The sequence below is a fragment of the Giraffa tippelskirchi genome, chromosome 14, assembly GCF_054371585.1.
Source record: "Giraffa tippelskirchi isolate mGirTip1 chromosome 14, T2T-mGirTip1v1.2.pri, whole genome shotgun sequence".
In the NCBI taxonomy this organism is placed as follows: Eukaryota; Metazoa; Chordata; class Mammalia; order Artiodactyla; family Giraffidae; genus Giraffa; species Giraffa tippelskirchi.
This window is the reverse complement of record NC_137288.1, coordinates 35,280,229-35,292,317: the sequence shown is the minus strand read 5'-3', so window position 1 is coordinate 35,292,317 and position 12,089 is coordinate 35,280,229. Positions and strand designations below refer to the sequence as shown.

Genomic DNA, 12,089 nt, shown 5'->3' with positions numbered 1-12,089 from the left:
CCACTTAAGATAAATACAAATAAGGCTATTTCAATGTTGATTAATTATACATTACTATAAGGTAATTTTTTCTGATGGTTTTTAGATGCTTCTTTTAATATTTCTTATCTATAATTTTAAGAGTTTGCTTTAACCTTCCTCTCAAAATGCTCTTGGCCTTTGGCTCTCAAAAGGCCAAAAATTACAGAACAGCATCTAGAAGAGAACTGGAAATAAATCAGAAATATTATCTACTCTTCTGCCAAGCCCTACCGAGGATGTAGCTGGAACACCATGTACAGACAAGGTCAAAGGAAAAACAACTAATGGAGTTGTCACTGAAGAATATTGTTGAATTGGACAAGACTTTTTCAGAATTAGCATTCTACAGACCAGCAAGACAAAAGACTAAAATAGGATACCATTAAGGTCTATAAAATTATGGTGTTCCTATCCTCAAGATTCAGAAAAGAGGCAATTGTAAAGGAAATCAAAGGAAAGATTGCTCTCAAAATAAACTTTAAGTAGCAATAAAAGCCAAAAATATAAATATATTTTAAAAGAGTGACATGTTTATAAATTTTAAATTCATAAATCATTATAGAGAAAGCCTGTATGAAAGCAAATTAGAAATGTCTCATTTATATCCATCACCTGTCCTCCCACAAAATATCTTTCAACTGGATGAGTCATTGACCTAACCCAGTGTGACAGTTTTATGTTGTCAGTTTTTCATTTCAGAGTCCCTGCTATGAGATCCACTTAATATTATGCCTGTGTCATTGAGGCTAGACATGTCCATTCATACATTAACACATGTATGGTTAAGGCATCCACACATTTTTAAAAATATAATTTCCAATATTTCAAAATTAGAAGCCCTTGGGGCAAGAAATAAAGTGTATATATCATTTTTTTCACTAACAGTCATGAAATAAGAGATTGAAATACATTTGGAAAATATACTTCAGAAATGTGGATCATTAGTATTTGTATCCTTCCTGGTTTTCATTCTTGTTGACAGCTGATAGAAGTTTTGCAAAACAAAGCAAAGTTAAGCAAACACAAACCTTGCAGATTATTACAACAGTTGTGTAGGAACTCCTTTTTTCTGACTTCACTCTATGCAGCCAAACCCAAACCAGAAAATTTAGATCGACTATAAAACTATGTACAAGGAAAAGTTCTCTAAGAATTGAACAGATGAAAAATTTACTTTTCTAAATCTGATTTCCAGACACTAAAGTAATCAGTGTTTTCTGTGAGATTTACGAGGGTCCTTGGCCTTAGAGGGTCTGTGGGTTTGGCCTTTTTCAGTGGCAGTTTGGTTTTTGTTTGTTATCTGAGGACCCAGTTGCACAGCACAGGGTCCATGACATAATAAGCATTCAGAAAATATTTTATTAAATGGTTAACTCAGGATAGATGAGGGTAAATATCCAGTAAGATTTTAATTTTGTTTTACTGTGACTTTTAACAAATAAACATATACCTGGCTGCTCTGGTATCTCAAAAGGTAAAGAATCTGCCTGCAATGCAGGAGTGAGTGAGTGATAGTCGCTCAGTCGTGTGCGATTCTTTGGGACCCCATGAACTGTAGCCCACCAGGCTCCTCTGTCCATGGAATTCTCCAGGCAAGAACACTGGAGTGGGTTACCATTTCCTTCTCCAGGAGACTCGGGTGCAATCCCTGGGTCAGGAAGGTTCTCTGGAGAAGGGAATTGCTACCCACTCCAGCATTCTTGCTTGGAGAATTCCAAGGACAAAGGAGCCTGGCAGGCTATAGTCCATGGGGTCCCAAAGAGTCACATACAACTAAATGACTAACAAGTTATAATTGTTCATTCATTTGACATTTCCCTGCCAGGTAACCATGTCAGAGACCCAGAGATGCCCTTTTTCTAGTGGTCTGCCACTGCCCCAAGACTAGGAAATGTGATTAGCTCAGTGAGTTGAGTTCTAACGACAGCTACTACTTCTTTCTTAGACAGCGCAAGGACGAGCTGGAGCAGAGAATGTCCGCCCTCCAGGAGAGCCGGAGAGAGCTAATGGTCCAGTTAGAAGGTCTCATGAAACTACTAAAGGTAAGATGTTTCACATAGCTATTTCCTAGACCTACGACTATGGCATTTGTAAAAAAAAAAAAAAAAAAAAAAAAAAATTAAATCAATAAAATAAATTTTAAAATTTGCACCTAATGTGCAATGGTTTTTCCAATTACTATATATGCAATTTCCTCCCCCAAAAAGTGGTTTCAAACTCAGTTTTAGTATCTTTTCTTAGACACATCAATGATAACATCAATTGTAGGGCTCATTCTTATCCATTTCCTGGAAGCAGGCTACTGAGGACCTTCATGGCATAAGTTATTTCCAGTTGGCTCATTTCCAGGTCCTTTTGTCCTTGGAAGTAATATTACTAAAACTGGATTTATTCAAAAATATTTTACATTTCATAGCCTTCAGCAGTTCTGACTAAATTGAACAGAAGCTCATATCTGATTCAGAAAATGAAGATACAGACATTAAATAATTTTGGTGATCATGGTTTTATTAATAGGAGTAACTTTTTTCATTTCAGTAAATGTTATCAAATCTGTGTGGCTTTAGCAGCAAGTCACATAATTTCTCTGGGTTTCAAATGCAACTGTAAATGGGAATATCTCCTTCACTTTTCTACAAGTGGAGCATGTAATAAGATGGTCTGCAGAGTGTTAAAATAATAATTCTCATTGGGAAGTGGCATTCTTTCTTTCATAAATCGTAGTCCCTCCGTCAGTGTGCACGAAGTTGCATTTCAACTCGAAAGTAGACTCGTATGGCCACATGTCCATGATCGCCCCAGTGGACATTTCAGTGCTCTGTGATCATCCTGCCTGATGTAAACAAGCATGAACCAGTGACATGCCAAAGGCAGGAACTAAAGCTTATGTTAGAGTAACACAGACAAAGTCTGGGACAGCTCACTTGCAAGTCAAGATGTCCTGTCTTTCAGTCTATGGCTCCCCTATATCCCTGACACCCCATCATTTATTGTTTCTGTACTGTTTTCTTTCTTTCTTCTTTCTTTCTTTCCTTTCCTTTCCCTTCTTTTCCTTCCCTTTCCCTTTCTTACTTTTCTTTCTCTCTCCCTTCCTTTATTTCTTTAATGTATTTATTTTTTAATTTCAAAACTTAAATAATAGTTAACAGATATTTGTTGAAACCTACTGTGTGCCAGGCACTGATGTAAATGTAACACTTTTTTTCTTTTCTTTTCTTTATTCTTTATTCCTTAGTCGACTTTTCCTGCCATCAGTATCGGAAATGCTTTATATTTACTGAACAAAATTTACTTTTCATTGTATCAGACATATAAAGTGTAAAATTCAGTTTTTGTTGTACTATCTATCCTCTGACCATGGAATTCTCCAGGCAAGAATACTGGAGTGGGTTGCCATTCCCTTCTCCAGGGGATCTTCCTGAGCCAGGGATCAAACCTGGGTCTCCTGCATTGCAGGCAGATTCTTTACCATCTGAGCCACCAGGGAAGCCCATGTTAAGACAGGACTAGATAATTAATAACCTCTTGCTGTTTCTGCCCTATTATCTCATTTAATGATCCAGACAAGCTCTTTCTGGTTTTTTTCCCCCAAATATACCAAATAAAGTGGGCCTGTCCCATCTTTCCCTCCACCGAATGACAGGAAACTGAAAACAGCCCTCTGGTTCTATTCCTATGCTTCGGTCACTGTAGCAACGGGAGAGGAGTCTATTTACCACTAGCCATCTTGGCATCACTGTAGCCTAACTGAGCATAGTCTAGTCTATCAGGATGTACCAGTTGCAGGATAAAGAGAGGAATCATGTTGAAAGATGATTGGACACATGGAGGAAAGAGACAGGTCCATAGTTTCAAATACCTAAATAGACTTGGAACTATAAGTAACCAAGGTAGAAGAGACTTGGTTTCCCCCACCTTTATTCCTTCACACTGTGTACATGCTCTTATTGGAACCCTGGGTAACCTAACCATTATTGATTCAATCTTTCTGTAGGAAGAAGAATTGAAGCAGGGAGTAAGTTATGTGCCCTACTGCAGGTCTTAACTAACAGTGGAGGGGCCTGCCGTCCTGCCGTTTTTCTCATTGCTTTTGCCTCTAATGTATGTTCATGCTTCAGTTTGGAAAGAGAAAAAAAAAATTATACTAATTTGCTTCCTTTTCAATGTAGTGCTTGAATTGAGACACATAAAATTTAGCATTTTTTATAACTATAACTACCATCAACATCAAAAGAAGAGCTATTACATCTTTTAGAACAGGGAATACATTTATTTGTTGGAAACTTTTTAGATCTCCAGGGTCTAAGTTTCAAACCAGTCTCACGCTTTTTCTGGGTCGTTGATCAGACCCTTCTCTGAATAGAAAGACACTCACCACAATTACTAATGTTCCATTAGGTAGAACCCTGAGGTTCTACCTCAGTTAGCACTCAGAAGCTAACCTCGACATCCTCTCATGCTGTGAATGTTCAGTTCAGTTTCCATTTTACTGAAAAGGTATGGAACTTCCTTTTGTAAAAATCAGCCAATTACATCTCCTCTCATTGCCTAATTACTAAGCCCTGTTCCCCACTGCTCACCATTAAGTGCTCAGTCTAATAAGAGAAAGACTGAACTCTAACTGTTCACTTCTCAGACTAGAATATACCTACCACTGGTTGACGATCATCTCCAAAGAATAGGTAACTTTCAGCCTTTCTCTTATCACCAAGCACCTTTCTGCTCTGGGAGTTCACAAGGGGTTACATACATCTTCCCTGGAAATAGGAACCCTGTGGCTCTCTAACTGTAGCTGAACTGAAGCCCTCTGTCTGACCACGTGGCCTGGTGCAGAAGCCAGCAGAGGGAGCAACGTACTCAAAATACAATAAGAATAAAACAAAAGCAAAATAAAAGCAGCTTTCATTTCCAGTGCATGTACCAAGCTGTGTATGACAATATATCCCACCTGCTGGTCTTATCAAAATGTTTGACATTATTTCCATGGATCCATGACAACCACAGCCTGTCTGATTTCAACGTACCCTTTCATTCTTCTGTATTCTCTTTCCTATTATTCATTGTGCGTGTTTATGTGTAACCAAGAATGTTTGCAAAATGCTGGACACATTTTTACCCTTCATTCCCACTGTCTGTTAAAAAAAAAAAAAAAAGGAAAGTGTAAAACGAATCTGTAATGTCAGACAATAAAGACAATGTATTACATTATTTGTATTTTGTGAACAAAGTTACTTCACTAAACTGAAGTCAAATTTTAATGAGAGACAGCCCCCCTGGGTAAAGGACACACATTTGCTGCCTGTATAATTGCCCTTAAATTCATACCTGGGGTGTTGCTATTGTACATACAAAACACTTAGATCATGGTAAAGAAAAATGCCATCTCATGGTCCTTTTCTGCAAACAGCCTCTTTTCTTTCCTGTCTCTTACTCAGCATGTGCATAGAAAACAGAAAAAAAGCTCAACTATAACCTTACTCCTCCTAGTGGAGGCAGAGGGTAACCACCCTGCAGTCAGTCAGCCTGGCTTTAGCCATTGTCCCCTGGGGACCCTCTCTCTTCCATTTCCAAGGCAACACATTCTTGAAAGGCTCAGTGGACCAGGACGTTCATAAACAGACGGATGCACAGAGCCAAACCATGGCAGCATCCATTACTGCATTACTGCCTGCTTCCCCTCCAGCTCCTCCCCCGCTGAGCCCTCAACAGCTGCAGCATCATTGAAAGTCAGCCAGCAGTGGTTATCACTGCCTAGGTTGTTAAGAACCACTATTGGCAACACCCAGAGATGTCAGCAATGCATTGTCTGGGTCGGGGGAGTCTTTGCAGTCTTTCTCATGTCTTTGCTTATAGTCAAGCCTCTTTTCCAAAAGGACCCAAGGCAGCTTACAACTAAAGACATAAACAATGACTTCATAAAATAGAAATAGAAAAAAATCAAACACTAAAGAAAACGCAAATATGCTTATCTTAAGGGACAGGGGTGTTACTCTGAGCTTTCTAGCAATGAGGCAAAAAAGGGAAGACACAATTGGTGGCTTTATCAGAACAGAAATGTCAGTCCTCAAGGGACCAAAATTTCTGTTGGCGTAAAATATAAAAAGGAAATTTCACTCGGAGCTTTACTGGAGGAGGAGTGAATAATAAAGTAGACACATTCAGTAGTAGATTTCATGTGGCTGATTCTTATACTGACCTTCAGTCAGAATTAAGACAGAACCCCATATGTCCCAAACCTGCAGAGGCAGTTCTATAAGGAAATAAACAAATGCCATCTGAATTTATAGACTTCTCATAGTATAACATGATCTAAGGAGAGAATTTAGAAGTTTTAGTCTGGCATCTGCTTCTAAATTCTGTTTTTATTTATGAGCCTTTCCCCTCTGGGGACAGTCTCTTTGTAAAATCAGATTTAAGACACCACACACAACAAATTGTGCTTGATTTAATCTCTACTTGCTTTATCATAAGTCTGTGTGGTTCAATGTATTTTATTATACTGGTATATATAATTCCTACTTATACTGTTCCTTGTTCGAGGTAATGCATGAATTTATTCCCCTTGAGAAAAGAACATGAATTTTTTAAAAAAAGAAATAGTGCCTGTAATATAATATGATGATGATTATGGTCTCATAAGCAATAAATTTTTTTACAAACTTGAGTCGAAATTATCCTACCCTCTTTCTTCTTTGTGTATTTTTAAGATTTATTGAAGGAACCATAAAAAGAACACTCATAAAAAGTTTAATAATGAAGGCGGCTGGGATATAATAGCAGTGACGGTATGTTCCCGAGTTTCTAGTATCTTTCCAGTGCCAAATACCATGACCTGGTCTAAAATCAAGTATCCTGACTTTGAGTTCAGAAAGTAAGATCTCAATAATAATTTTCTTAGAAAGATTACTGGAGTTAGCCCTGAGTTATGGTGGTCCAAGTTCCTTACTCACAGCTCTAAGATCTTGAGTAAGTCAATGAACTTCCTAGCAATTCATCTCAAACATACTGATAATACATGGCTCTCGGGGTTGTTGTAGAGATTTTAAAAGATAATGGATGTAAAAGCACTTTGTAAAATGCTCTGTGCCTATCAGATATAAGGATAAATGTACGTATGTATGTATACACATATACATCAGAATATATAAGCTTTTCTAATTTGACCCACATTTTACACACACACACAGACACTCTTTCTCACATTAGCTAAGTGTCTCAATCAGGGGAAGAAAGTCACATATCATTCCCAGTTCCATCTCCTGCTCCATTCTATTCTCTGCTTACAACTGAATGGCCCGATTGACTGGGGAAATCACGGTCACTTGGGTTCCTGCTTCTTCCAAACATACTGTGAAATATGCACAGGTCAGAAATAATAGATTTCACCAGTTTAGGTTCACCTTCCATCATTTCCCCTGCTTGTCTTCTCTGGTGGGTAGGCTATGGAGTAGTGAGTGATTAAAAATGAATAGGGGTGGGGATGATTCACATCAGAAATAATCGACTGTAATATTAGGACTGAACTCCGTGTTCAAAAACATACCTCCCCAGCCTCTCTCTCTCTACTCGCCTCTTCTCTCTGTCTCTCTCCTCTTTCTCTCTATCTCTCACACGTCTTTTAAATTAGGAATTGTTAACTAATTCTTGAAAAGTAAAAATTGCTTCTCTGCTTAAAAAAATCTTACAAAATGATCCTCAGGATAAAGGCTAAGCCCCTTTAATGACACTGGAGGCCCCCACACCTGGCTCCACTCCTCACAGCGAGCCTGGTGTATCAACCCCACTGGCCTCCCCAGCATGTCTGCAGCACCCCTCAGGCTCCCCATGTCTTTCCCCTGATACTCCAAGCCCTAGAATGCTCTTCTCTCCGCTCCCCAGTACTTCCTCTTTTCTGCCTGAAAATCTCTGCTGTAAGACGCGGGGCACGTGGTGCCTCCTGTCTGACCAGTCACAATTAGGCACCTCATCTGCACCCCCACGTGAAGCCCTGTGATGATAATCAGGGTGGTGTGGAAGAAAGGATGAGAAGAGGGTTGAATGTCACTAAACAGGTAGCCACGTAAAATCAGGCAGGCCTGACTGTGCTGCATTCTCCACCAAACCTGAGAGGCTGACTTTCGGGAAGTGGGTGACCTGGGTAGGGGAGAGTCCATAGTACCACCTCCCCTTGTCTTTTGACCATCTGCTCTGCCGTTCCTCCAGACGGTGCTGGTTCCACAAAGTGACACTGGGCACTTCCCCTGAAGCCTCCTTCCTTTCTGGGATGGAGTAGAAACCCAAATCCTTCCTGGAAAAAAAATCAGAAAATTTATGGATCTTGTCAGACTTTTTAAAAATTGATACAACAGCAGGTTGAGTGGACTCTCAGAGAATGGAGGGTAGAAATGAATTTTTCATTTATTCTCTGGGAATAGAGCTATTTTAAATTTGCCAAGTATGATGTATGGTTTCCTTCTTCCATAAATCAACTCTCCCCTCAGGAATTTGAAATCTATATATTGATCCGCATGGACCATTGTCCCTTAAGTCTTTTCTCCATTAATCACCGAGTAATTTCCCAGGAAAGGATGTTCACAGAGATTATTCACTCTAACTCTTCTAAAGTTGTTAGCCGACAGCCATGCCTCATGACCAGGCCAGAGGTCACAGTTCTCTATAGGATACACCTGTGAAAATGAAACTCTAACATATTCACTCTTCTACCCCAAAGCCAAGAGGCAACTGCCTAGTGGTCCAGCAAGAACAGCAGTCAGGAAGGCCTGAGATGGTGTCCCCAGCAGTAAGTCTGAAAGTGAAAGTGTAAGTCACTCAGTCATGTCCGACTCTTCGCCCTACCGTGGACTGTAGCCCTGCCAGGCTCCTGTGTCCATGGAATTCTCCAAACAAGAATACCGGAGTGGGTTGCCATTCCCTTCTCCAGGGGATCTTCCTGACCCAAGAATCAAACCCTGGTCTCCCCCATTGCAGACAGATGGTTTACCATCTGAGCCACCAGCAAAGCCCCTGGTGTTTACTATGCATCAAACTGGCCAGTGTCCTGACAGAGGGAGGTGGGCCCTGAAAACCCAGGGAGCCAGGATTCTACCCCCAGGTCTGGGTAAAGGCTGGTCATGACGGGGGAAAAGATGGGAAAAGATGCAGCTGAATTTTTTTTTTTTTTTTTTTTATAAATTTATTTATTTTAGTTGGGGGCTAATTACTTCAGCATCATTCACCTAAGTTCTTCACACAATCAGACAGCTTATAATTGCACCAATTAGAGATTCATTTAGGAGATAGTAGCTGTTAGTCATTCACACATGGGTGCAATTTAGACTCAGTCAATTGTTTTTCCCTTAATGCATAACCACAGACTTGTTTTTCTCTTAACACAAGACTATTCATGGGAGTTTTGAAGACAGGAAACAGGCAGAAAGGGGTAGGAAAAGTTGGCTTTGGCGACATGGTGTTAAGCAGGGAGAGGGGAAGCCAGTGTGGTACCCAAAGGTGGTGTGGTGCCCTGTGGTACCCTTTGGCAGCAGCCCCGGGAGCATCGTATGGTAGAGAGCCCAGTGGCACAGGTGTGAGCAGGGCTGGCATGCACTACAGCCCCAGTACAGCCATCAGATACAGAAACAGAGGCTCACAGCCCCATATCCAAAATCACTGAATCCAGAGATGCTCCAGAACTCAGAATCTAGTTTTAGAAACTCAGTACAGTGCAGACACCCCATAAGTAGCCTCATATCAGTTATGAAACAACACGTGTAGCCCATTGGATTTCACATTTGCAGATAAGAGACGGGGGGGCCTGTATTTCTGAACTGATTGATAAACAGCCTGAAGGCTCTTTTGCCACCCTGGCACTCACACTGCTCTCCATGAGCTGCCTGGCCCAGCAGAAAGCCCTAGACCACTGCTCCAACACACTCCCCAGTGTATCCTTGTCCTACGTCTTCTGAGCCTTTAGGTAGCTCACCCTTTCAACATTAGTGACAGTATGTTTTGAAACACCGATGGAAGCATGCGAAGGTTGGTCACAGTGCCCACAATCCTGAGAAGTAGCTGTGGTAATGTAGGAAAACCCTGGCCTTGTGGCCTAAAGACCAGGAGTCCATTCCATCTCTGTCCTTCACTAGCTCAGAGACCTTGGGTAATTATGACCTCTGGGCCTCAGCTTGCTAACCTGAAAAATGGGAGTACTCATACCTCAAGTGGTTGTTGAGAGGATTAAGTGAAGTAGATGGGATTAAGGTGCTTTCTAGACTAGCAGTTGCTATTGAGACATAAGCAACTATGTGCCTAGCACTCATTAGTGAGAGAATAAAGCAAACCAAGGCATGCCAGTATGCTCTAGAGACTATAAACTGCATATGAGAATGGAGTTTTATTATTATTGTGAACCTCCTATCACAGAAGAGGATGTGGCTTCCAGGGTAGAGAAGGTAACCCACCCTGTGTAGCCAAGAGAAAGCTTCTTCCTTTAATCCCCCTGTCCGGCTTCCCATTGCCAGTCCCTCCTGCCAGCTGCATCTGGATCCTTGGTAAAAAAAAAAAAAAAAAACAACAGATGAGAAGGGGCAAGGAGCCCTGCTAAGGGCCCTGTCTTAGAAAGGGTGCACAGGAGGGTTGCGAGGGAGAGGCACCTGACCTCAGAGAAACTGACCCACACCTGTCTCCTTTTAGGGACCCTCCACCAGCCATAGGCCATCCAGGCCATCCACAGCCCAGGGCAGGCAGAGCACCTGAGCTCAGGCCCCAGCCCAGACCCTCTAGCCCCATCTCCTGGACAATTCTTTTCACCTCTCTGAGCATTGTGGTCCGTGACGGCACATTTAGCATAATGGGGCCTACTTCAGTAGGTCATGGAGAGACACCAGTGGGAATGTATGTGAAAACTTTTTGTACATGACAAAGTATGACTCAAAGGTGAAGTCACTTCCTATTGGTGTGAGATACAGGGAGGTGTCTAGGTAGCTCATCAGCAGAGGGGTCACCATAATGACCTTGAGCTGCCCAAGTTCACTAGGAGAAACCAGGTCCATCCTGGAGAAGTCTGGGGCAAGGGGCTGCAAAGCATCACCAGCAGGCAAGCTTCTCTTCTCTGGGCCCCACGGGCCACTCCAAGGTACTGTTGCGAATGAAAGAGTGGAATCCTCAGTGCCTCAAGCATCACATGAGTTATTTTCTGTTTTGCTTCATTTTTAATTTTGGATTTTTCTCAGTTTATAGATTTGACTTTTATGTGTGATGCTGGAGCCCTGGAAAGCTAACAGCATGGCATTTTACAGGATTGATGTTGTGTGTTTTAACTGCAAGCAGCCGAACCCACAGCAAAGACCTAAATGGAATATTCCAGAGCGCTGCTCTGGTGGTGCATGTCTGGGGTTTGAATGGGGTGATGATGAATCTTGGGAGCTTGCAGAGAAATATTCCTCACTCTCCCTGGCCAGCCCCAACGGACTGGAGTGCAATTTATGTGAACATCTAATCTGTTGTATATGCACTTCTTACATTTTCTTGTTCGTGCTGACTTGACTGCCTTTGTAAACTAATTATTAAAACAGAAAATGCTTCCAAGAGACCTCACTGTAGAGCCAAACCTGTGAAATTCCAGGTGTGACAGTCTCAGAATGATTTCCTGCTGAGAGTTGGAGTGAGGAGAAGAATGACTTTTAAGTTGTTTTCTCCTTTTTCTTCACTCATTTTTAAATCCCACTGTTCTTACTGCTAGAATATTGCTTTTTCATAGGTGAAGAGAAAGACAATTCCTATAGGAAGCATTACCCCCAAACTAGAAACCAAGATTTCTGTGTTTCTCATCCTCATTTGAATCCCTGAATCAGAGCAATTGACAGTAACTTTTCCTGTAAAGTAGGGATTAAACAATTTACACCTCATTTAAGTCTTAATTTGAAACTTAAAACACACAATATAGCCTGACATGATAGGAACTATAAATTATCCTATGCAGATGATGGCAGGACAGACTGGTTGAAAATTTAGGAAGAGCAATACACCACATCCATCCCAAATAGACTCCGAGTTTATATTTAATATTTTTCCTAACGTCTTTTTATTCTGTAGAG

At 41.1% G+C, this 12,089-nt stretch overlaps 1 protein-coding gene across 47 annotated transcripts in view; it reads left to right on the top strand.

Moving 5' to 3' along the window:
- The window catches only part of DTNA (dystrobrevin alpha), a 433,073-nt gene that overhangs the window by 403,878 nt on the left and 17,106 nt on the right, over positions 1-12,089 (top strand). For 18 of the 47 annotated variants that reach the window (XM_081562485.1, XM_081562477.1, XM_081562469.1 and 15 more), the window contains 2 exons: positions 1,967-2,063; positions 4,016-4,036. In XM_081562485.1, the coding sequence (XP_081418611.1) occupies positions 1,967-2,063; positions 4,016-4,036 (118 nt within the window). Of the gene's footprint in view, positions 1-1,966; positions 2,081-4,015; positions 5,230-12,089 lie in introns of those variants that run through there. The other 29 variants (XM_081562501.1, XM_081562499.1, XM_081562494.1 and 26 more) reach the window with 4 other exon arrangements.